Raw genomic sequence first — 24,861 nt, 5'->3', positions numbered from 1 at the left:
TATTATGCGTGGTTTGAGTCATCACGTCAACCCCGAGGTGTTTGCCCGTTGTTACCAGGTCTAAGGTGCAAGAATATATATATATATATATATATATATATATATATATATATATATATATATATATATATATATGCCCTTTTAAGGGTTGGTTTGTTTGAAGTAATTGCTCATATGGACTCAAACGAACCATCAAATCCATTTGACTTACCCAGTCACTAATGAATGCTTATTAAGTAAGATTCCTAATGGTAAGTATGATTACTGATTAAGTTTCCTTACGGTGAAATTAGATGTTCATAGATGTCTCCTCTCCTCCTCTCTTAATCCTTTGAGCTCTTGTCAACACAAATGGAAAAGACTCAGCAACATAAGTTTGTGCTCCAAAGTATCACACTCTCTCCGTGGTGAGGGTGAAAGCTAATCCTTAGGAATGGCTGCATCCTCCACGCTTTGGTTTGACTTCAGCGGCCAGTTCACGTGGCGATGGCAGTCTTGAACTGCATATAGTGATGGCAGTCTCTTTCCCATTTCTCTTCCTGGCGAGAGCAACATGTAGCAGAGCAGATCCCACAGTAGTAGTATTTGATGTGCCCACCACGTCCTCCGTTTGCTCCTGCAACAGTTGCAGACACAGGTTCTTCTAGCTCATGGCGTTCTCTATTTCCCATGTCTCTTCAAGGAGAATTTGTAGTGTTCATTGGTGATCGAGCAAGGAGATCATCAAGGTCAATCAAGCCCGTATCAAGGAGACAGTAACTTATCATTCAGAGCCAAAGGAACGGTCCCTTTTTTGACAGGGAAAAAGAGGAGATGCTGTTTCGCTGCAAAGCTTAAACAACTCAGAAATCCACATGACTATTACGATCAACGCAATAGTTATTTGCAGCAGTTACCCGACCACCAACTCTTCCATGTGTTAAAGCATGGGTGGGGCAGCGGCATGAGCAGCTTTGCAGTGGAACGGAGAGGCTCATCCTTTGTGCCACCCACATGGCCGTGCGAAAAGGAGGAGAGAAGAAGTCCATATATGATAAAGCAAAGGCTTTGTCAACTAGCGTCTCTCTGACACAATTGATGCCGGATTCTTCATGTTCGTCGCTCTCAAGTCTCTCCTCTGCTCATCGTCCAAAGTTTTATGTAGTTTATGGTCTTCTTCATCGTCCTCCAATGGCCTTAGGACAAAACAACAGCTCACAAATCCCACTCCCTCCACTTTAATTGGCTCCCATCTCTCTGTCTCTCTCTCTCTTTGATGTGAACCCATGACTCACGTCCTCCCTACTCTTCTTCACAGACCGGGCGCGCAGAGATAGGCGTGAGATGAGACGGGTATAATGTGAGCTCTGCAATTGCTGCAAGTACTACTACCACTCCCCGCAGCCGCGCGCAAGACACAACAATGACATTTGATATTTGGCCTCTGTTCGCTGCCGTCGCGTGGCTCGTCGTCCCGTCCTCCGCCACCTCTGCCTCTCTCGTTGGCGTGAACTACGGGCGAGTGGGCGACAACCTCCTCCCGCCCGAAGCCGTGCCCCGCCTCCTCGCCTCCATAGGCGTCGGCCGCGCACGCATATACGACGCTGATCCGGGAGTCCTCCACGCCTTTGCCAACACTGGGGTTGAGCTCGTCATCGGTCTCCCCGACAGCTGCCTGGCCACGATGGCCGCGGACCCAGCCGAGGCCCTCGCCTGGGCCCGCGCCAACGTCCAGGCGTACCTCCCTGCCACCAAGATCGTCGCCGTCACCGTCGGCAACGAGGTGCTCACCAATGCCAACGACACCGGCTTCGCCCTCGCTCGCTGCCTCGTCCCCGCCATGGAGGCCCTCCACTCCGCGTTCGCCTCCCTCGGCCTCGACCGTGACGTTGCCGTCACCACTGCCCACTCCCTGTCCGTCCTCGCCACGCCTTCCTACCCGCCATCCGCTGCCGTGTTCCGCCGCGAACTCCTCCCCTACGTCTGCCCCCTCATCGCCTTCCACGCCGGCACCCGCTCCCCCTTCTTCGTCAACGCCTACCCCTACTTCGCTTATACGCAGGATAGTTCGGGAGTGGCGCTCGAGTTCGCCCTCCTCGACCCCGACGCCACCGGCTTCACCGACCCTGGATCTGGCCTCTGCTACACCAACCTGCTCCACTCCCAAGTCGACGCCGTCTACCACGCGATCCTGGCGGCCGGTGGCGAAGCCGGGAAGCTGGTCGAGGTGCGAGTGTCGGAGACAGGGTGGCCGTCGGCCGGCGACCCGGACGAGCGTGGAGCCATGCCGGAGAACGCCGCCAGATACAACGGGAACCTGATGCAGCTGGTGGCAGAGCAGAAGGGGACGCCGCTGGTGCCCGGGACGCCGCTCCGGGCATACGTCTTCGCGCTGTTCAACGAGAACCAGAAGCCAGGGCCGACATCGGAGAGGAACTACGGGCTCTTCAAGCCCGACGGCACGCCCGTCTACCATCTCGACATCACGGTGCCGCCGGAGAACGCCACCGCCACAGGCGGAGGCGGTGATGGTGGGATCTCGACGCCGGAGCCAGACGGCGAGTCCTCCTCCGGCTACTTCAGCATCTCCTCCGCAGCAGTAAGTTTCCCATCCGGCACGTCCTCACACCTGTATTCCAAACAATCTCATAACTTGTTTTGCGATTGCAGCAGGAGCGGCGGCGATCGCAGTGGCCGTGGAAGACGGAGGCGGTGGTCGTAGCTCAACTTGCGTTGGCTTCCATTTGGTGGCACTGACAGCTGACACATAAAGAAGCTCAGTTTCCATTTGTGACATCTTTTATTGTCGTCGTTTAGGACCATTAAATGATCATTTCAATGGTACGAGGGCGAGCCAAAACTAAGGAGAAATCTGTCGGAAAGCTGTGGAAGTAATCTATCTTCAAATTCTTGATGAGCAATTCTCTATTTTGACTGAGACGAGACAAGCGGAAAACAATGTACCCGAAGAAACATCAGCTACAGAAGAAAGACCACATTGACGTGCAAATTGCTATGAAATCATAAGCTCGTCTTGGCGTTCGTTGCTAACTGTGCACAAGATTCCTAAGGGAAATTTTGCATGCACCATTTAGTTTTTTGATGCTTCAATACCACGGGATCTCGATCGATTAGATGAGCCCATTCACTCCTGTTCCTCGGACAATCATGGACAGCATGTAAATGATTAGGATAAGCATACTGTTCTCCACTGGGTTTTCGTAGATTGTGCCAATGAGTGCAATAAATGTCCACTGAGGTGATTTGCAGTAGTGCAATACTGGGCGAACAGCATTGCAGAGCTCTTCGTATGTTATGTGCTTATGTTTACTGTCGATCCGATCCATCAATCCTGCAGATGACAGATGTTGCAGATGGCTGCATAATCATAGAGGCGAAAACCTTTGACTGGTTGATGGCAGATTGATGAAGACGACTTAGTGAAGTTTATAAAGAGGTGATAACCCCTAATTTAAATTCAAATCATTAGCGTCATCTTCCGAACCATTCAAATCATCTCCCGACGGTCAAAACTCACGAGCAGTGCCAGTGGAGAGAGTCTCCTACCGCTCTGCCATTTAGACGCCCAACCCAAATAAATAACTGCGTCTCTCACGCAACCCCACCCACCCATACCCTTCTTTACCATCCCATAACGATTCCAAAGCCTCTCTCTCACATGTTTCTCGTGGGCCCCATGTTCTATTTTTCTCGAAATTATATATATATATATACACTAAGAGAGTAAAATGACTTTTTTTGTATTGGGAAGTAAAGATATAAAGCGTTTTTTCGTTGGAAGAATATTATTACAAATGGGGTTATAGTAAGCAATTATTCTTAGTCCGATCGATGTACCTTCGGACACGCTGCCGATCCGACATCCTACGGCCGGTGGAAGACAGACAAGATCACGGCAGCCGAGCGGAGGAATCGTGGCCGTCTGATGAACCTTCTCAGGAAACACTGTGGATTCAATTAACGGAATCGAAAGTTTGAACGGAGATACCCGTTGGGGCCACGAGAGCCGCCCACACGAGATCCTACGGTCAGCATTCGCTAGCCGTTGGCTTCAAACGGGAGGATGCTACCCACCCTTTCTTCGTGTACCAAAAAAACTCTTCCTTTTTTTCCCTTTCTTTTTGAATTTTTCTTTACCTTCCTCTTTCTCTCTCCCAAATCCCGAAGAGAGGAGAGAGGGAGAGCGTTAAATTCCCATCGATTTCCTCAGTCGATGGGGTTAAGGTGGTAGCTCGATTCCTTCCTTCACCTTCCGATCGGGATTCCGGGATCTCGGGGGGCGGTGGAGTCCGGTTCTGCTCGATCGGGCGAGGCGACGAGGAGGTAGGTGTCTCTGCAGGTCTCGTTCGGTTCGTTGGTTCTCGGCGTTCTGATCGGACCTTTGCAGTGAGATAATGATTTGATGCGTCGATTCATAAATCTTCGAACTTTCGTTGACTTTCTTCGTTTGAAGGTGAGGGGAAATGGATAGAATCGGCGAGAACGACTGTGGCGTGACGAAACCTGAAGGTCTCCGAGGTTTGGATCTTTCGTTTCAAGAATTCTGTGTTAGAATTTATAATCCCAGCTGAAGAGCACCAAATTAATTCTCTCTTTTGTCATCGATGCAGTGACGGGCAATCGAAGAGCGTTGAGAGACATAAAGAACTTGGTGGGAGCGCCGTTGCACCCCTGTGCGGTCACTAAGAGAGCATCGACGGAGTAATGCCTGGAAACCTAATCCTGTCTTTGGTTGCTTGTTCCTTCTGCTCGATCTAATTTCTTTTCGTTGATTTGGTTTTCCTCATAAGTAGCAAGAGCAATCTAGGTCACAAGAACCCAACATTTGTTCCCCGACGGCCAAGAACGAGGTGAGCGTCAACAAAACTTCTTTTCTTTTAGCTTGGAGTTCCTTACCGACTTCTAACTGGGCGAAGGATCGGGTTTCTTTAGGAAATTTGCAGCTACATTGGCAAACAAATCACAAGCCGATGGACATCATGAACACATTGGGAATGAGAGGAAGCATGACCCACAAATACCATCTTTGCTGAGTTCAAGTTCTTTAGATACTTGTACTGCAACAGATACGAATGAGCACGGATTAAGTGAGGAGCTGCCAATGCCAATGGCAGAGGAGACGGAGGAAATGGTCTGCTCCCTTTATTTTCCCTGGAAGAATTTGAATTTTCTGTGATTGGTAGTTATATATTATTGATGAGTTACTCTGGTTGCAATCTGTAGGACATCTCTGACCCAGAGGAGGTTGAAATGGAGAATCTTGCAATGGATATGATCCCGGATATCGACAGCTGCGATTCCAAGGATCCACTAGCAGCTGTTGATTATGTAGAAGATATATACAGCTTCTATAGACAAATTGAGGTAGGCCTTGCAGTTTCCGATGTTGCTATATCAACATCTTTAGGTTTGATTGCTTTCTACACTTTTTGATCTACACATACATAACATGTTAGTGAAGCCAGTTTAGAGCGTAATCTTGTGCATGAGGAAGAAACTAGGCTTAGAATTGAATCAACAATGATTTAAGTGTTCATTTGATTTGTTCAGTGTGATGCAAAACATCCGAACTTCTCTTTTTCCCTCTTTAGTGCTAATCTGTTAATCTATGTTGGTCTATATTTTGGCCAAGTAGTTATAGAAAACCCATTTTTAAGTTTCACTTCATTCTGCATTTCTTGTTTCGCTATGAATCCACACATTTTAACATGTTTATGAAGTTTATTTGTAGCGAATTAAGTGCATAATAATTAGGTTCATGATAGCATTGGCATCAAATTACTTGTTCACTTGATCTGTAAACCTCTGAACTCTTTCTTTTTTCATAAGGATTAATCTTTTGGTCTACTTTGTTCTGCATTCAAACAAATCAATGGTGTTGATTGTTGACTCCAAACACAACCAACGCATGATTGCAGGTCACAAGTTGTGTCGGTCCTGATTACATGTCCAACCAGTTTGACATCAATGAGAAAATGCGTGCTATCCTCATCGACTGGTTGATTGAGGTAGGCACTAAATATGATAAAGTGACACTTGACATTTGAAACCATTGTCTTCCATTTTCCTCTTTTACGAACTTCTTGTTTTAAATCTTTCCTCCGCAGGTGCACTATAAGTTTGAATTAATGGACGAGACGCTTTTTCTGACCATAAACATTATAGATAGGTTCTTAGAACGGCAGACAGTATTAAGGAAGAAGCTTCAGCTGGTTGGGGTTACAGCAATGCTTCTTGCTTGCAAGTACGAAGAAGTCTCTGTTCCGGTTGTTGAGGATTTAATTCTAATCTCTGACAGAGCCTACACGAGGAATGAAGTTCTTGCAATGGTAATAGTCTTTGATTCTTCTGCTGATTCTGTCAAATTTCCTAACTTATCCTTGGGTCTTTGAATGATGATTCTTGCCCTATGTTTTGCTTCTTAAGCGTAAAATTATTGTCTTTGTTTCTTAGTGGTTGCTCTATCTCAAGCTTTCTTATCTATTGGTGTGAGCAGGAAAAGTTGATCCTAAAAACCTTACAGTTCAACATGTCCGTGCCAACTCCTTATGTCTTCATGAGAAGGTTTCTCAAGGCAGCTCAATCTGATATACAGGTAAGACTGTCTTTCCCTTGATATCAAACAAGAAAAATCATTCTGTGGAAGCAAAAGTTCTGACGGAGAAATCGCTTGCCTGTGATGTGGATCAGCTACAGCTTCTTTCTTTTTTCATCATGGAGCTTTGTCTGGTCGAGTACAAAATGCTCAAGTTCCGCCCTTCGTTGCTGGCTGCTGCTGCAATTTATACTGCACAGTGCACGCTCAAAGGGTTCAAGCATTGGAACAAAACTTGCGAACTACACACTGCCTATCCAGAGGACCGGCTTCTGTGAGTTTTACTCTACTGCTTTTCTCTTTCATTTTCTTTCAATCAAATCTTGTTATTTATGTTGATTCCATACCATCCACAGTGAGTGCTCCATGCTGATGGTGGGCTTCCACCTCAAGGCTGGAACCGGGAAGCTAACCGGGGTGCACAGGAAATACAGTACTTTCAAGTATGGATGTGCAGCAAAATCAGAACCAGCTCTCTTTTTACTGAATGCTGGTCTCTGACGCCCATGGACAAACAAGGATGGTGGTAACTTGACCCAACTGGATAAATTTCTCACTCTAACATGGCACCGGCAGATGCATGGACTTGTCAAGTGTAGCAAAGTTGTGGGATGAAGCAACAGAAGTTGCAAGTTAGACTCAAACTGTTTCTGTTGATCTGCATATATTTTATGATTCTAAATTTGAGAGTTACACCAGCTGATAACTTGTTTTGACTACTTGTCATGCTTCCAAATGTAATGTTAAATTTGCTAAATAAGTTTAGCCTTTGAATTCAAATTGGCTGGAAATTCTTTGTAAGTTGCACATCAAAACAGTTGATATAAGATGGTGATGCTGAATGAGTTTGTGAGACTTCCAATTGTGAGCCTAATATAGCTTTGTTTTTGCTGATGATGTAAAGACTTCCAATTCCATTTACGTTCGGTAAATGAACTCGATGTATCTTGATATTATCGTCGTCAATTACCAACATAATATAAAATTATGATACAATTTGATGAGATATTTTGCTCATTAATGTTTTTTTACTACAGATTATTGACTCAAAATTTTTAAATTCAAAATGACAAAATGACGATGAGCTTAAACAAGTATTATAGCTACCATTATGGATGTGCCTATTTACTTGACCTTAAGCAATAATTCAAATATTTAACTCACCAAACGTCGATTTAAGACTTTACGACAAAAATAAACTCGAGTTGATATAAGACTTTACTACAGATATTTTGCTCATTAATGTTTTTTTATGGATGTGCCTATTTACTTAACCTTAAGCAATAATTCAAATATTTAATTCAAGTTAATGGTAGCAGAGTCATCAAACGTTGATTTAAGACTTTACAACACGACAAAAATAAACTCGATGATGTTATAGTTAGAATCATCAAAACTTTATAGCACCTCAAAAGAAATAAAAATGACAAAATACAGATGGAGCAAGGCTGTTCACCAAGGTTTTTATTTCACCGAGCATTTTGAAAGAGATTGATCTTTCGTGATACTATTAATCTCATTTGATAAGTTCATTTAGTTTCATATTAATTAAAGAGTATAGGGATGCTCATAAATCTGTCAGGTCTCTTTTATACTTAGAAATGTTTTAAAAATTCAGATGTTTCGAAAGGATAAAATCGTGAGGGTACACCCATCGTCCAAAATAAATAATTCTTCGTGAGCCTATGAGTCACACCGATCGATCAAATGATCTCTCATTATTATTAAAATAAATTATCTTTAGACTGTTGGATAATATTTCTATATGTCATCGGTGTGTCATCCGTATAGACAAGAAAAAGACAATAATCACTAAACGACTCTTGATTGAAGCGACGTATTAGGCTACGTTTCTGACCTGACACGTTCTGAGAATTTAGAGAACAGCAAAGAAATGGTAGACGATTCTGATAATTTTCCAGATTATGGTGTCATTGTCTTCACCCAAGTCATAAGAATGGCTCCGTTTGTCTTCCCAACCGCTCTGGTCTTCCAGCAGCGTACGCAATCGTTCGAGTAAGAAACGATTTCAGAGGAGAAACCGATGCAGGATGCAGACGAGTCGCTCTTTTGCCTTTTGTCTTCTACTACTCGGAAAGAATCGACGCCAAACACGACACTTTCGTTGGCGTCAGTGCAATTGCCTCTCACCTTGAAAGTGCTGTCGAGTTCTCTGTCTTCTACCATCTGCCCCAGCAGTTGATATTGCTGGTTCTTGATCTCTTTTCACGGCGGTTCACTTGTCGTGGTAAGAACCAGCCACATCTCCAGGCTCGTTATCTCTTGCGCTGCGTGCCACCACCAGTGGTGCCGACGGCTCTACCTTAAAGTACGCTCCTTTGACTCGTTTTGTGCAGGGGCGAAAGCATGGCGGCAGCAGTAAGGGAGCTTTTGCTTAGCTTCTCTTCTGCTGCTCTTCTTCTGCTGCAACTGTTCCTGGCGCAGCAGCCTCTCGTGTCATCTCTCAACGTCATCACCCATCTTCCGGGGTTCGAGGGGCCTCTTCCGTTCCATCTGGAAACAGGGTAAACTCTTCCTCCTCCTCTGTGTTCCTTTGTTTTCTCCTATGAATTATCCATCTATACATCAAGAAGAAGAATAGTCTTACTAATCACTATCATAAGCTTTAGATGAATCTATATGGGTTATAATTCTGAAGATTAAACTTAGAAAAGCCAGCGGTAGAGAATCTTTTCACCAAATAGTCTTATTCTAAGATTATGCTTAATTAGTAGTTTGTGCATTTCAAAGTGTTAGCTATTTTACCTTCGTCACTAACCCATTATAAATAAATAAATAAATATATATATATATATATATATATAATTATCAATAATATTTTTTAATTAAAATTTAATGATATTATATTTAAATAAATATGCAAAACAATTAAACCATAGAGTGGGATTTTGTGAGTACAACGATTAAGAGAGGAGGGATGAATTAGTACTTTCGAAATATTATGATTTGAAAATTTGTTCGATGAAAACTAATAACGAAATTATGCTTGACTTAGAGTATGAGAAAGTGTAATAAGCAATTAAATCAGAAAGCAATAGTAACAAAGAGTATAATAAAAAATACACATTGAATTTATAGTAGTTCAGTCGTTATAAAATATTATTAAATATGGTTTTCACAAATCCTCTACACCAATAAATGATGGAATGATCTAGAGAAAAAAATTATTTTCTTTAAATATAAAAGCTATGATGTTTTATTTTATGCTTTAGATAAAAATAAGTTTAATCGTATTTCGACTTATGAAACTACACATAATATATGGCCACTTCGAATCAAAGAAGACCATTCGAGCGAAAGCTCAAGTGATGATGACACAATACTTTTGATAAGAAAAATTAAAAAGTTCATGAAAAAGAACAAGACTAATTTTAAAAAATAAGAATCTAAAATTGAACTTAAAAATGATACAATCATTTGCGAACGCAAGAAGACGAGGTACTTCAAAGTGACTTGGGACAAATCGAGTGGAAGAGCAAATCAATGAAGATAAGGTGGCTAATTACACCGTGATTACTCTCAACGAAGAGGTATATGACTCAACCGAAGTCCATTTATTTTATGATAAATTACTTGAAGCATTCAATAATTTATATGATGAATTTAAGTTAATTGGTAATAAATATAAATTGTTAAAAAAGGAATATATTTTTCTCTCTAGTAAATTTGATAAATTAAAAAATGAATATGATAATTGATTGTTAACTTCTTGCACTAAATATGAAGAGTTAGATTCATAAAAAAAAGAAAAATTTATTATTACAACAAATATTAGAAAAAATTTAAACTTGGTAGTAAATCATTAATCATGATTCTTGCTTATAAAAGTCATGTATGGAAGGAATTAGCTTTGTGAGTAACACTTAATAAAAATAAACTATATTTGTTAAAAGACCTATATTACATGTTTATCCTAAAAATAAATGTGGACAATATGCTTAAAAACATTTATTTAAAAAATATAGCTCTTATAAATTAGTTTAGGTTCCTAGAGGAACCATAAATGATTTTAGACAATTGTTAAGATAGAAAGATAATAACCCAAAGTTAAATGTGTACCTAGAATAAACTCATTTTTCTTGTAGATATATCTATAATTGAAAGCTAGGAACAAAAGATAAAATCTTGATAGTGAAAGCTGAAGGTATATGACTGCAGATTCAAAATACTTCATAAAACTCACTAGTCGTAACAATAATAATAAAGAAAAGATCATTAGAATTAGAATTATTGATGTTTTATTTTTTAATGTGTATACTATTGATCTTTGTTATGTGATAAAACTTATTTTTTATTTTTAAACGACGATACATGGCTTTGGCATAAAAGATCAGGACATGCTAATACGAAATTAATCACATAAATGGAAACTAAAAAAAGGAATATATTTTTGTTGAAAATTTTTTCATCTCTAAAAATTATCGAGTTTTCAATAAGAAATTGATGAATCTATATATGTTATTTTATAAATCTCTTAAACCGAGAAAGTTATTTTGATGTTTTGACAAATAGAATTTGAATGAGTTTTATCCAAATCATAATACTTGAGATTTATTATGTATAAATTTAGAATTTTTACTATTTGGTCTCCTTTGTTTCTTTTACTAAAGAAAAGAATTATCCAAATAAATCATAATTTTTTTTAATTTTTTAGAATTATAACTTTATAATTTTTTTTTTGTGAATCCATCCGATTGTTGATCTGATTCAATTCTAATTTCAAACCGGTTCGGTTTCGATTTGAAGTGAACCGAAGTCACCCCTACCACCTAATCCTTTAATTCAACACATCATGCAAACAAACTTGCACCCCCTTTTGTACCTCTCCACCACCATGGGAGGTGTTCTTGGGGATGATGATGATGACGACGATGATGAGGTAGTAGTAACAGCAGCGCTGGTTTATGTATATTTGTATTCTTTTAGATGAGAGCTGATGTGGTGTGTTTGCTCAGCTACGTGGACGTGGATGAAGCCAATGGCGTGCAGCTGTTCTACTACTTCATCATGTCTGAGAGGAAGCCGGCGGATGACCCTCTCATGGTGTGGATAACCGGCGGCCCTGGCTGCTCAGCTTTCTCCGGGTTAATGTTCGAGATAGGTAATGATGCCTGCACCAATCTCGTGGTCACCATGAGCCACGGCCTGATCCAGATGTCTTGCCTGTTAAACCCTATAAATGTTGAGGATGGAAACGCGAGAAAGATATTAACATGTCATGATCAAGACAGAAAGCGTTTTGACTGGCAATAAACGACAATTATGTCTATCAATTTGCAGGATTTTTTATGATAAGGATTGAGAAGGAAAGAAAAAGGAACAACAAGAACAGAGTCTATGCATTCTTTTAGATGTTTATTTTGGTTTGGCAGGTCCTCTACAATTCGATGTAGCTGGGTACACCGATGGTCTTCTTCCTTCTTTGATCGACAATCCAATCTCCTGGACAAAGGTGTATATCTCTTGCTGTTGCATTTAGTCTTCTTCTTCTTCTTCACTATCAGCTGGCTTTGACATGGTTTTAGTGGACCCTCAGGTGTCAAGCATCATCTTTCTGGATTCACCAGTTGGGACTGGATTCTCCTATTCAGACACCGAACAAGGCTTACTTATCACTGATACCAAGTCTGCCATTCATGTCTGCACATTTCTTAAGAAGGTGGATACTACTACTCCAATTCATGTCTTTTCTCCATTTCATCAAACCAGTGAGAGATAAAAGGGAGAATTAAGCTAATATTTGCGTGCAGTGGTATGTTGATCACCCATCATTCATCAAAAATCCTCTTTACATTGGTGGAGATTCCTATTCTGGCCTCCTTGTGCCAGTCATTGCTCAATATATTTCAGATGGTAAACCACTACACTTGTTTTGTTTGCATCCTGTTAATGCATTTATGAACTGGAACAAAAGCTCATCCATCCATGCCGCAGGAAATGAAGCTGGAGATGGGTTGCACTTCAATCTCAAGGTTTAGAGCTTCCTAGCAAAGCTGTGTCTTCTTACATGAGCATTATTCTGAGATTGATTGCTCATGGTTTCAGGGATACCTTGTTGGCAACCCTTCTACAGATGGAGAGTATGATGGGAATGCAATAATCCCTTATGTTCATGGGATGGGTCTAATTTCCGATGAGCTTTATGAGGTGATTAATTTGTCTTAATCTTCTCCATTAATCTGAAGAAAATTATGACAGATACAGAAACACGAACTAGTGATAAGTCTTACATCATAAGATTTATGATGATTAAGTCCAGCAATCACCACAGTAAGCAATCGCTATATTAATGCATCTTATGTTCTTCCAGCTTACCAACATATCACAATGTGTGACAGAGATCAATTCCTCTGAAGAACCTTTCATGTTGTATGCATTATACGTAAAGACTCATCTCTCGAGCATTGATCTGGTCTGGTTTGGTTTCTCTTAGGCAACAAAGAGGAGTTGCAGAGAGCAGTATCAGAGTCCTAGAAATGCAGAGTGTGCGAGTTGCCTACAAGCTGTGAATCAGGTGAGGATGCAGTATGCCTTTTGATCACGCTACTCGACCAAGAACAATCTCTCATGGCGATGTAAATATACAGGGTCTCTTTGGCATCAACAATGTCCATATCCTGGAGCCTCTGTGCTTCTTCGCGAGCCCGAAACGAAACATGCTGACTGCAGACAGAAGGAAATTGCTTGAAGAACACCTCGAGCAGCCCTTGTCAAAGTCTGACCTCCCTTTGCAGTGTAGGGTAAGCCCTTTCCTCTTTCTCAAACCTAAACTACATTTCAGAAAGCTTCTCCTGGAGAAGAAGAATGCTTATGTCATCATTGGTGAACCTTCTTATCAGAGTTCTGGATATGTGCTCTCCTACTTCTGGGCCAACAATGACACCGTGAGAGAAGCGCTTGGCGTTCGCGAGGTATGCGTGAGATCAAGAGGAAGTTCCATAGGAACATGGCTGAATTCTAAAGGTTTTCATGCCGATGGCAAGCAGGGAACCAAGCAAATCTGGGTGAGGTGCAACTATGGCATCAACTACACGAACGATGTGTCGAGTTCTCTGAAGTATCATCTCTCCCTCACCAGCAGAGGATACCGAGCTCTGGCATACAGGTGAAGCCCTTGCCGCTGTTGGCATCATGCATGGTTTATGAGAGGCATTTACTCTTCTTCTGGCACGCAGCGGCGACCATGACATGAGCGTGCCATTCGTGGGGACACAGGCGTGGATCAGATCTCTCAACTTCTCCATCGTGGACGATTGGCGATCGTGGTTTGTGGATGGCCAAGTCGCAGGGTGAGCCTCTCCAGTCACAGAAATCTTTAGCTTCAGTCGCATCATCTTGCTCACGAGGTTGCTGTCATCTCAGATTCACGAGGACTTACTCCAATAACCTCACTTTTGTGACCATCAAAGTAAGTTCGTTCCGGTGGATTTTGCTTGATCAGTATGAACTCTCTCCTTAACCTTTTCGATCTTGTTCCGCAGGGTGGTGGTCACACAGCTCCAGAGTACAAGCCAAAGGAATGCTTAGCCATGGTCGACCGGTGGTTTGCTGGTTCCCCACTCTGATATCGTCGTCACCTTCAACCTGTTTCTTGACGGCCATCACGAGATGATACAGTGCTTGATTCCCAGCAAGAACAGAGATTGTGGCTATGACATTATGAGCTGACTTATACTTCTAAATAAGTGATTAAATAAAGAGAATATTCATGAATTATTCTTCGGTGATTAAGCATTGCCGAAAATAAAATTCTCATTGAAGGAAATATATACCATGATGTCTCAGTCACCCAACAGACTTATGAACTATTGATTTCTCTATTCCTCAATCAACTAAATATCCTTAGTATTCAAATCGAATCGATTGATTTGATTTAGTTAATTGGTTAACTGATTTATAATTTTAAATTTATATTTTTTAAAACGAATCCGTTCTATTGTCGAATTGGATTCGCATAGTAAGACTTATAAAACTAGGATTATGCCATATATGAAATTATAATATTGAAATTGGATCAACATAGTATCTTTGGGTTAGTTTGATTAATCGATTAATGACTTAAAAAAATAAAATCGATTAAATTGATATTTTTTAATTAAAATTAATTTGATTTGATCTTAAATGGTTAATCGACTCACCTGCGGTAACATTCAAGAGTCATGTTAATGCCAACGTGGAGCCTTAGGGTTGATACGGTGAATTACGTCGACGTGACACCTCAGACTCGGATAGGAAGGTTGTCTATTCTCGTGCTATCCGAGACCATACGACACGGTGCCGCATAGCACAAAGCTGCTCCGAAAAGCTTGAAACGATGTCGCGCAGCGTGGATCCGTGGAGCTCGGTCGGTGCTTGCATAGGAGGTATAAGACGGTTGCTCGAGGAGTCGGTCGCCATTAACATATCGCGTACGATCGACCCTCGTTCACAAGTATAAAAGCCAACCCCCTGATCGACGTTAGAGGACGGACTTCTACACACATTCAACTCACTTTTATTCCACTCAACTCTAACTTAGCTTTCGGAGAGGTCGAGTCAGAAAACCCCCTTCCGACCTCGATTTGTATGTAGGAGCTTGACGATGAAGAAGTAAGTCAGGGAGAAGACCGTACTCGAGAAATGAGGCTCAAACTCAACCCGATCCGACACTCGCTTCCACCACCTGAGCATCCACATGAGCAACCTTGCACATCCGGGATTTAACCGAACCGTATTGACACCTAAGCCACAGCGTAAAATGTTCACTAACACTATCAAATAAGAATCATTTATAATTTTTTTAATTAAATTATTTATAAGCTGATTTAGGCTAAACTAGATCGATTCATCGTACTTGACATGAATTCTTAAATAAGTAAATTATCTTTATGAGAAATAAATAGAAGATTGGGACCTCAACAAAAACTAAGAATAAGACAAATGGCATCTTTGAAGAAACTCAACATTTACAGGATTGGACATAGTATTGTTAGTGAGCAGAATGGTTGGAGGAACCGTTGGTCTGTGCATAGAGAAATAAAGTTGAAAGTTACCATTCCTTAATGTTGACCATGAGACACACTGAGTTGACCTGCATGGAAAGCTTAAGTCTAGTCAAAGTTCAAAGTGATTTTAGAATTGAACATTGATCGAAGAGGAGGAGAATTTAGACACTATATTATCTTGAAGCATAAAGCACGGAAATTTCATTGAAAATACTAGGAATTATCACCAGAATTATAGTGAATACAATTAATATTGAAAACTATTATGATGCAAGTATATAAGAATAATATATAAACTAATTGCAAAATCTCTTTTGGCTTATTAGACAAGGCTTAGGTAATTAAGGGAACCAATTTGATAGATGAACATGAATGTAATGTGTTCATAGGCGTGACATCGCCAGGGCTTGCTCTCGTTGCGGCTCCACCTGGTGCTTAGCCTTGTACGGAAGCTGGGCCTCGGTGCACCCGGATTTAGTCTTCGGCGGTCTCTCTGCTACCTTGTGGCGCTTCGCCATCTCCCTCAGCTGAAACTTTTGGATCTTTCCGGTGGAAGTCTTGGGCAGCTCGTCCACGAACACCACCTTCTTTGGCACCATGAAGTGAGACATGCTCGCCCGGCAGTACGCGATGATGTCCTCCTCCTTTATGCTCTGCTCTGCTCCTCCTCCGCATCCCTTCTTCAGCGTCACGAAGGCGCACGGCGTCTCGCCCCAGCGCGGGTGCGGCATCGCCACCACCGCCGCCTCCATTACCATGGGGTGCTTGTACAGCACCGTCTCCACCTCCACGCTGCTTATGTTCTCCCCGCCTGAGATGATCACGTCCTTGGACCGGTCCTTGATCTCCAGGTACCCGTCTGGGTGCACCACCGCGACGTCACCGGTGAAGAACCACCCGTCCTTGAACGCCTCTGCTGTGTCCTTGTTGTTCTTGTAGTAGCCCTTCATGATGCTGCTTCCCCGGAGCACGATCTCTCCCGCCGACCTGCCGTCGCGCGGGATGCTGGCCATCGTCTTGGCGTCCTTCACGTCGACGTCCGCGAGCGTGAGCACGCTGATCCCCTGCCGCGCCTTGAGCGCCGCCCGCTCCTCGGGGTTTCTCCGGTCCCACTCCGCCCGCCACTCGCACACGAGCGCCGGCCCGGTCGCTTCGGTCAGCCCGTAAGCGTGCGTCACCTTGAACCCCATGCGCTCGATATTTTCCAGCAGCGGCGCTGGAGGCGGAGCGCCGCCGGTCAGCACCTGAACGGGAGAGGCAATGGGAGGCCGCTCGGACTGGCCGGTCTCGAGGAGGATGGTGAAGACGATGGGAGCGCAGCACATGTGGGTGACACGATGGTCGGCAATGGCGCGGTACATCTCGGCGGCCGACGTGTTGCGGATGCATACATTGACACCGCCACGGGCGGCGACGCCCCACGTGAAGGTCCACCCGTTGCAGTGGAACATGGGGAGGGACCAGAGATAAACAGGCTCGCTCCCGACGCCCCACTGGAGGAGCAGGCTGATGGCGCTGAGGTACGCGCCGCGGTGGCTATAGACAACCCCCTTGGGGGCGGACGTGGTGCCGGAGGTGTAGTTAAGGGCGATGGGATCCCACTCGTCGTCGAGCCGGGGTAGCTCGTGGAACGGGTGGCCGCCGGCGACGAGCTGCTCGTACTCCAGCTCCCCCAGCCGAGTGCCGGTCGGTGCATCGATGTCATCGATGACCACGACCAGTGGCAGCTGGGAAGTGTCGGCGTCGCCCAGCAGAAGCTTGAGGGCGCTTACAGCGAGGGGGACGTATTGGTAGTCGACGAAGAAGACCTTAGCCTCGGAGTGCTTAAGGATGGTGGCGATGTTCTTGCAGTCGAGACGAGTGTTTATGGTGTTGAGCACCGCGCCCGCCATGGGCACGGCGAAGTGCATCTCATACATGGCCGGAATGTTGGGTGCCAGGACTGAAACCTGCATATATAAACCACGTTAGAAACTTAGGTGAGATCAACAGCACTCAAAGAACGATCGTTCTATACACACATACCACATCATTCTTGGAGATGCTCAGCTTCCGGAGGGAGGAAGCGAGGCGGCGGCAGCGCTCGTAAGTTTGCTTCCACGTGAAGCGCGTGCGCTCATAGACGACCGACGTGCGGTCGGAGTACACGGCGGCTGCCCTCTCCAAGAAGGTGATGGGGCTGAGGGGAACGTAATTAGCTGGGCACTTTCCTAGGCTATCCATCACTGGTTGTAGCTGTCGTGACAGAAGTTGGAGAGGGAAAAAAAGGATGCAGATGGAGATGACTTGGGAACAATGGGAATGGCGAACGCGAGTGAGTTCTTAGGGCCTTTATATAGAGAGAGAAGAGGGGAGTCTCTCCGCAATGAGCTCGACAACTTGCAGCGAACTTGTGGAGAAGTTGGAGGGGAAGCGCACGAGAAACCAACATGCCGGTCGAGGGTTTGAACATGGACTGTTGACCAAACACTGCTACTGAATGACTCACCCACTGGTCATAAATATTCACATGACTTGCATGTTCATAGTCGAATAATCGATGACGATGGTCCTTTCAGAATCCAGCAACAAAGTAGATTAAACGAACGGGTTGCAGGTCAAGATGTTGTTCTTTCGTGCCTGCTGGCCATCCCCTTCTCTTTTCCTAGTGGTTGGAGTAGGTTTCATGGAAGAACGCATGAGAGCAGGAAGGATCACATCAAGGCAGCATTCAGCTTGCGTGGAAGAAAACAGGAAGTTTCAGAACTACTATTTCATGTTTGCAGACTGACTTGCCAAGGATGGAAATCATTAACTCAAGTTTTCCTGTCCAATCTTTCGTTTGACCATGGAAGAACAACCTATGCCTGTTTGAAGTCAAAACTTGGAGCGATGACACTGGTCGGCCATTCAGCGGTCCTAAACGTTCACACGAGCTGAAAGAGCTTAGAACTCAATTAGAGCTGAGCACCTTCACGTCTAGGGGTTCGAGAACGTCCCATACGGAGGCAGAAACAGGTAGAATGGTTAGTCCTCAGTCCGTCATCCAAAACTCTTGATACCTATCTCCTTCCACCTCGTATCTATCACCGCCAGCTGAGAGCTCATCGATGGTGTGCCGAGCATGTATATGTATCGATCCACATCGGGCTCGTCCTGATGAGCGAGTCTACACGCGTCGAATGCCACCACCACTGTAGCTCTCGGATTTTGTTTTTACTGGTGAGGCAATTGGAAATCCTGTATGTTTTTTGGAGTATAAATAAACTCGGAGGACAATAAACAAATATTCGAGAAGATTTTTTGTGTAGTTTAAATTCTTAAAAAATTATTAGTGACAATAATAACTTACCCAAAAAACTTCCAAAAATCTAAAATACTTACATGCATGCCATTATGATTAATCTTCATCAATTAATCACCGTTGGCTAGTGATCAAAATCTTAAGAGATATTATTCATTCCTAATTCGATTAATCGAGACCCTAATTGATCTTAACTATGTTAGATGGATATTAGTATTAAAAAAAATATTGATACCCGCAACCCCAACCCATATTATTAACATCTCTTATTATTTATAAGGGTTACTATTTATAACATTTCAATTATCAATAATATCCTTCTTCGCACAACTTTTTACTTTGTTCGTCGGAATCATAGTTGTGTCGATGATGCTCCTTCTCACCACTCTATCATGCGACACCATTGATGTTGCTAGGCAAGCAAAGAAAAGAATAATAAGAAGAATGAGTAGAAAAAAGAGGGCATTCACATTCGTCTAACATCGTTTGACTTCGCTCGTCGTCGCTCATGATTAGGAAAAAAAAAAAAAAGGAAAGATGATAAGGACATTTACTTTCTTTCCGATAGACGTATCTTATGAATATTAAAAAAAAATTAAGATAATATATTTTAAATAATAAAAATAGGATTAAGAGTAGAAATATCCTAAAATAAATAAATATAATTATCAGCAAATAAAAAGATAATACAAGCTATATCTTCTCAAATAACATTAAAAAAGAGAGGAGAAACCTCAATATGTGATGCAGCTCATCAATCCATCAACTCATGGGGATGAACTGTCACTTAGCCCGAGTTGGGACCATATGTTGCCCGGATAACATGAGCTCTCTCCATAGGAGACAGACGGAAGAGGACAAGAGCTTCCATCTCTTCGTTTCTTTTCCGATGTGATGATGTCGTATCAATCAAATCGAGTGTATATTCTTACGAAGTATGTGCTCATAAAATAATTAATTATAGTAAATTATAATATTATAATTATATAAATAATAATAATAATAATAATTATTATTATTATTATTATTTTGCAGGAACTCTACATGCCGAGATTGATGGCACAAAGCTTCCCCTCACCTCCTTTGGATATCTTCTGGGACTGCATGCCGTGCATGTGATGGTGAGCCTTCACTGTCTGTGGAATGGGGGTTATGGCCCCCTCTCCCTTCTCTTTTTTTCTTTGCCTGCCTCACCCTTGTGGCTATCTTCGCTTCCAAGCAAAGAATTAAGAGGTCCCTTCAGATGTGGTCGTAGGAACGATGGATGGGACCATAAACTCTCACTGTTAGCATTCGAACTTTAACACTGTTGGTTTCAATGGAGTTGTGCACTCATCATCATCATCATCGTCTTTCTTTCATCTCTATTTCTTTCTCAGTCTTTGTCCCTTTCATTTCTCGGCAAATGCAATATAGCTTTTCCTCTTCTTCTTGTCTAATCATCATATATAATTAATTAAAATATATTATAAATCTGATTAGATTTTAATTATGATTATCAATTAATAAAAAATTTCTTTATGATAAATTTTTTTACAAGAATTATTTTCTAAATGCTAAATCATTATAAACGATAGAATAGAAATAGATATTGAAAATAGATATTATATAATCATACGAGGTTTTGTCTATTTATAGATAAGAGCATAATGAAATAACTAAAATATAATATCAAATTTTAATAAATATTTTTTTTAATTTTTATTTTAAAAATAATCATTTTTTTTTTCATAATATCGTATCTTTCTTTCACTTAATTCCAAAATATTCTCAAAATTGTCCAAAAGAAGAAGAAGAAGACAAGTAATTAAAATCAGAGCAGAAAGGGACAATATACATTAAAAGAGAATATAATTATTATCTTTCAACAGGACGTCGTTTGTACTTTCTCTCTCTTTCTTAGGACAGAATAAACAATTGTGGTACGAGCGACTGCTTTCGTCCCTGTTAGCTGATGGCATCTGTCACTGCTTTCCCTGTTCTACAAGGTAAGCTGTAAGCATCACACCAATTCCTGCCCACCGAATTATCTTAAGAAGAAGAAAAAGTTTCTGCAAATGATAAAGAGTGATGACAACAATTCAACAAAGCCATGCACCATTGTTTATCCAAATCATTTACACCCTAAAAAGCTGACATGACAGACGTGTTTAATTATTTCTCAGCCTCTATATCAAGCTCAGGAAGACATGTCCCAAAAGACTAGCAGGATTAGGTCGGCTCTGAAAGCAGGCACCGGCAAGCTTGTTGCTGTCTGCTGTAACCATGGCCATGGCTTTCAAGATGGTAATACTATTACCGACGACATCATCTTGATGGATGATTACTTGTGCTTGAGTGTGATCTGCGTGGTCATGGCAGGCGACGGAGGGGATGCGGGTGAAACAGGAGTGCCTGAGCTCGTTCATGGAGATGAAGTGGAAGAGGGTGAGCCGGTACGTGGTGTACAAGATCGACGAGAAGACGAGAGAGGTGATGGTGGACAAGGTGGGCAGGCCAGGCGAAGGCTACGACGGCCTCGCCGCCTCCCTCCCCAACGACGACTGCCGCTACGCCGTCTTCGACTTCGACTTCGTCAGCGTCGACAACTGCCCCAAGAGAAAGATGTTCTTCATCACATGGTCTCCTCCTCCTCCTCTCTCTCTCTCTCTCTCTCTCTCTGATCTTAGAACATTATTTGCTGAGAATTTTTGGCTCAGATCTTAGCCTATATAGCCATATAGAAAGAGGACATTTAACTGAAAAGATACTGCGAGAAAGATCATCGAGTATCCTTATTTTCTCCTCCCCTGCATCACCAATGGAAAGCCTTCACAGAGTTTGACAAGCACATCAACTTGGTGTGTGTGTTCTTGGAATCATCCATCCCCATCCGAATAAGCCAAACAAGTCATACGTGGAAATGAGACTTAGCACCTATCCATCTTGCCAACCCTATGATCGTGATGTGCACCAAAACAAAGCATCATAGCTTTAGACTGCAACCATTCATGGCGATGCCTCTTATGCTTCGTCTTTTGATTCAGAGTGTGATTCATCCCACTTTTTCCTACACTCACCGACTGAGTGATGTGGTCATGGAGTTCATACATGGCGTTCTGCTGGCTTTTCAGGTCTCCAACAGCATCAAGGATCAGATCAAAGATACTGTATGCTACCTCAAAGCAAGGGCTGAGGAGGCTGCTTGATGGGATCCACTATGAGGTGCAGGCAACCGATCCTACGGAGATGGGGTTTGATGTAATCAAAGAGAGAGCCAACTGAGCAGATGAATGCATGGCCTCTCAATCTAGCTAGTAATATATATATAATGACTAAGTAGTATTCATGAGGGGGGATAGATAACCTTTAGCTCAGCTGAGCATAGCATATAGCACGAGCAAAGGGATGCAGAGCACCAGAACACGAGAAGCAGAGGCAGAGGAATCGAAGGGAAACAACGCATCAGCAGCAGGACGAAGGAGAAGATCTCGATGTGCTGCACGGAAATTAACGCAAAAGATTTGATTGATGAAGACCCTTAGATGTTCCTTCGTGATCCGAACTCAGCACAGGAAGAGTTCATGTTCAAATGGTTCCTGTCTTAAAAATGACAGCATCTATCTGCGTTGACGCACATTTCGGATCTTGTGTATGGTCAAATAAAAAAAATAAAAAAATCTAATTCAATTATATTTATCAAAATAATAATAATAAATTTTAAAAATTATTAACATTAATATCTTGTGTAACGGCTCAAAATTAATACAGATCTAACGTTCGAGCTCCTCACATATCCGATGTCTATGGACAAGAAGGTTCTACGAAAGATTCTATAAAAATTGAATCCATATTTTCATGTTTAAGTTAATAGAGTTAAATGAAAACTCTACTTATGTTAGTAGAGTTAAAGGATTGAAAAAATAGAAATGTGTTGTATACTCAAAATTGTTCGAAGGACATGAGGAGTGCACATGAGGTTTTTTTTTATAGGAAGCTCAAGCAACAATTGAAATTAAATGAAAAGTTAATGGTTATGTAGAATCATTAACCTTTATTTTGTTATGCAACTATTCACTGAATAATCGAGCATTATAGTTATCGCATATATGCCTATGTTAATGAGGTGAGGAATTGATGTGTTGGGATGACTGCTTCTCTATGATGCAATTGAGTCGACATTGATGCAAGCATGATGTCAACCTAATATGTTGAGTTGATGAGTCAGTGATTGGGTGTGATGTAACGTTATACAATTCACGTGTTAGCCTCTCTTATTAAGGTGTCGGGATACAATGTCTTATTTTCTAAATAACTTAGTCACATCATGAGCAATAAATGTCATTATCATTTTGATTTGACATAAGATTTATTTTTTTCAATTCAATTATATTAAAGATAAAAGGATGTTTGATGATCGGATTAGATTATGTCGTAATCGAAGGATATGAATTCGATCATCTCAAAATTGTAAGACATTTTATTGAATCATAATTGAATAATTTTTTATAGTTAGATTCAACCATGTGAAAGTTAGAGGATGCTTTTGATGGGATTCAACCGTGTTAAAAATGAAGGATATTCCATAGCATGATTTGGTATCATCAAAGTTAAAGAATATTTCATATGGTTACGTTAAATTTGGTTACATCGGAGTGGAGAGATGATTCATGATTGGATTTAAATGCATCAGAGTTGAAAAACAATTCATGAAAGAATTGGATGATAGGATAAAAAGAGAATTTTGTATACAAATAAATACAATCAGGTTGTAACACACAAGAAAATTAAATGAAAATCATAATTAAATAGGACACCAATATTTATGTGAAAAACCCCTTCAACGAGATGGATAAAAATCACAGGACAAGCTAGAGAAAATCTACTATACAAATAATGAATATACAAATCTCAGAATCTCTAGCCCAAAACCCAAGTAACAATTACGGGAGAATAATTGAGATACAATGATTATGTCATGGTGTACAATATTCAAAATCTCTCCGAGTGATCATAGTAAGAATTAAGTATAAATCTGATCTAATATGATATGAGAACACTATTTGGATAACTAAGAATGATTTTTATATTATCCTTGTCTTCTTCACTTTCTTTTTTCTCTTATTTTTTTCCCCTCAACTACCACTGCTACTTCTCTCTTTTTCATAGCCGCAGTTACTCCCTTTTTCTTCCCTATCCATCATATATCTTAGTTAAAAGGGTTAGGGTTTAAGTTAAATAAAAAAAGAGAAGGCTAAAGTGGGCTGTGGGTAATTAAATTCCACTATGGGTTGAATAATAGGTTATCTACCCAATAACGTCCCCCTTCAGCCCATAAGGGAGGTTGTCCATTGACTCCTTAATATGAAGTCATACTGAGCAGTTTTTGGTATATCTCCTATCTTTCTTTCGGTATGGTCTTTGTCATCCGTGTGAATTTTCTAAAGTTGCAATTGTTTTTCTTCAAATACATTTCGAATTCAGTGATATCTGATATCTATATGCTTTGAATTGAAATTAAAAGTTCGATTTTTACACAAATGGATGACGCTCCAATTATCACAATGCACTATATAATTTTTTTTTATTTCAACCTCAATTCTTATAAGAATTCTTTTATCCATAGCATTTCTTTGTAAACCTCTATAGCAACGATATATTCTACCTTTGTGGTAGAGAGAGCAATACACATTTGCAATCTAGATTATCATGACATAGCTCCCCCTGCAAAAGTGAGTACAAAACATGATGTGAATTTTCTTATATCAATATCTCTACATCTATGTAACCTGTGAACACAAGTGGTCCACCTTTAAAGCTTAAATAAACCTTAGAGCTCCCTCTAAGATATCTAAAGATCTACTTCACCGTTGCCAAGTGTTATTTACTTAGATTTGTAAGAAATCTGCTAGTAATACTTACTACATATACAATGTCCAGCCTCATACATACCATCACGTACATTAAACTTTCAACAATTGAAGCATAAGAAACCTTTT

General features: G+C 41.5%; 5 protein-coding genes across 7 annotated transcripts; 4 read left to right on the top strand and 1 right to left on the bottom strand.

The window, feature by feature from the left end:
• The first annotated feature begins 960 nt into the window (after positions 1-960).
• LOC103972141 (glucan endo-1,3-beta-glucosidase 10-like) lies at positions 961-3,233 on the top strand. Of its 2 annotated transcripts, none has more exons than XM_009386357.3 (2): positions 961-2,578; positions 2,653-3,233. In XM_009386357.3, the coding sequence occupies exons 1-2, from the start codon at positions 1,403-1,405 to the stop codon at positions 2,734-2,736; spliced, it is 1,260 nt and encodes a 419-aa protein (XP_009384632.2). In that variant the 5' UTR covers positions 961-1,402; the 3' UTR covers positions 2,737-3,233. The 2 variants fall into 2 exon arrangements, with proteins under 2 accessions (XP_009384632.2, XP_009384631.2); XM_009386356.3 differs by having other exon boundaries at positions 963-2,578; positions 2,650-3,231.
• An 899-nt stretch (positions 3,234-4,132) lies between these two features.
• Positions 4,133-7,443, top strand: LOC103972140 (G2/mitotic-specific cyclin-2-like). 2 transcript variants are annotated; one of them, XM_009386355.3, is made up of 11 exons: positions 4,133-4,323; positions 4,454-4,518; positions 4,611-4,701; positions 4,794-4,850; positions 4,933-5,131; positions 5,224-5,364; positions 5,919-6,008; positions 6,108-6,329; positions 6,497-6,595; positions 6,691-6,869; positions 6,952-7,443. In XM_009386355.3, exons 2-11 carry the CDS (start codon positions 4,464-4,466, stop codon positions 7,094-7,096), a joined length of 1,278 nt encoding a protein of 425 aa, XP_009384630.2. In that variant the 5' UTR covers positions 4,133-4,323; positions 4,454-4,463; the 3' UTR covers positions 7,097-7,443. The 2 variants fall into 2 exon arrangements, with proteins under 2 accessions (XP_009384630.2, XP_018675662.2); XM_018820117.2 differs by having other exon boundaries at positions 4,791-4,850.
• Positions 7,444-8,849: 1,406 nt separating this feature from the next.
• On the top strand, positions 8,850-14,383 carry LOC135597640 (serine carboxypeptidase-like 18). The gene is made up of 14 exons (XM_065090883.1): positions 8,850-9,120; positions 11,572-11,717; positions 11,989-12,068; positions 12,153-12,275; positions 12,367-12,469; positions 12,551-12,588; positions 12,662-12,763; positions 13,050-13,130; positions 13,204-13,356; positions 13,456-13,527; positions 13,603-13,721; positions 13,792-13,905; positions 13,979-14,024; positions 14,098-14,383. The coding sequence occupies exons 1-14, from the start codon at positions 8,963-8,965 to the stop codon at positions 14,179-14,181; spliced, it is 1,419 nt and encodes a 472-aa protein (XP_064946955.1). The 5' UTR covers positions 8,850-8,962; the 3' UTR covers positions 14,182-14,383.
• A 1,424-nt stretch (positions 14,384-15,807) lies between these two features.
• Positions 15,808-17,883, bottom strand: LOC103972138 (trans-cinnamate:CoA ligase, peroxisomal-like). Its single transcript, XM_009386352.3, has 2 exons — positions 17,626-17,883; positions 15,808-17,549 (listed from the first exon to the last, which is right to left on the bottom strand). The coding sequence occupies exons 1-2, from the start codon at positions 17,821-17,823 to the stop codon at positions 15,984-15,986; spliced, it is 1,764 nt and encodes a 587-aa protein (XP_009384627.2). The 5' UTR covers positions 17,824-17,883; the 3' UTR covers positions 15,808-15,983.
• A 3,146-nt stretch (positions 17,884-21,029) lies between these two features.
• Positions 21,030-22,499, top strand: LOC135597639 (actin-depolymerizing factor 5-like). The gene is made up of 3 exons (XM_065090882.1): positions 21,030-21,169; positions 21,245-21,504; positions 21,997-22,499. The coding sequence occupies exons 1-3, from the start codon at positions 21,149-21,151 to the stop codon at positions 22,145-22,147; spliced, it is 432 nt and encodes a 143-aa protein (XP_064946954.1). The 5' UTR covers positions 21,030-21,148; the 3' UTR covers positions 22,148-22,499.
• The last annotated feature ends 2,362 nt before the right edge of the window (positions 22,500-24,861 follow it).

Source organism: Musa acuminata, chromosome BXJ1-11, assembly GCF_036884655.1.
Source record: "Musa acuminata AAA Group cultivar baxijiao chromosome BXJ1-11, Cavendish_Baxijiao_AAA, whole genome shotgun sequence".
NCBI lineage: Eukaryota > Viridiplantae > Streptophyta > Magnoliopsida > Zingiberales > Musaceae > Musa > Musa acuminata.
Note: the sequence above shows the minus strand (reverse complement) of the source record. Positions and strands in the feature narration are given on the sequence as shown.

Bases quoted from the DNA above. Each gene is read 5' to 3' on its own strand.
- LOC135597640 (XM_065090883.1), top strand. From the start codon at position 8,963: ATGGCGGCAGCAGTAAGGGAGCTTTTGCTTAGCTTCTCTTCTGCTGCT. The intron at 12,276-12,366 runs GTGGATACTACT...ATTTGCGTGCAG, and splicing joins TCTGCACATTTCTTAAGAAG to TGGTATGTTGATCACCCATC. The intron at 13,906-13,978 runs GTGAGCCTCTCC...CTGTCATCTCAG, and splicing joins GTGGATGGCCAAGTCGCAGG to ATTCACGAGGACTTACTCCA.
- LOC135597639 (XM_065090882.1), top strand. From the start codon at position 21,149: ATGGCCATGGCTTTCAAGATG. The intron at 21,170-21,244 runs GTAATACTATTA...TGGTCATGGCAG, and splicing joins TGGCCATGGCTTTCAAGATG to GCGACGGAGGGGATGCGGGT. The intron at 21,505-21,996 runs GTCTCCTCCTCC...CTGGCTTTTCAG, and splicing joins AAGATGTTCTTCATCACATG to GTCTCCAACAGCATCAAGGA.
- LOC103972140 (XM_018820117.2), top strand. From the start codon at position 4,464: ATGGATAGAATCGGCGAGAACGACTGTGGCGTGACGAAACCTGAAGGT. The intron at 5,365-5,918 runs GTAGGCCTTGCA...GCATGATTGCAG, and splicing joins GCTTCTATAGACAAATTGAG to GTCACAAGTTGTGTCGGTCC. The intron at 6,596-6,690 runs GTAAGACTGTCT...GATGTGGATCAG, and splicing joins CAGCTCAATCTGATATACAG to CTACAGCTTCTTTCTTTTTT.
- LOC103972138 (XM_009386352.3), bottom strand. From the start codon at position 17,823: ATGGATAGCCTAGGAAAGTGCCCAGCTAATTACGTTCCCCTCAGCCCC. The intron at 17,550-17,625 runs GTATGTGTGTAT...TTATATATGCAG, and splicing joins GCATCTCCAAGAATGATGTG to GTTTCAGTCCTGGCACCCAA.
- LOC103972141 (XM_009386356.3), top strand. From the start codon at position 1,403: ATGACATTTGATATTTGGCCTCTGTTCGCTGCCGTCGCGTGGCTCGTC. The intron at 2,579-2,649 runs GTAAGTTTCCCA...TTGCGATTGCAG, and splicing joins TCAGCATCTCCTCCGCAGCA to CAGGAGCGGCGGCGATCGCA.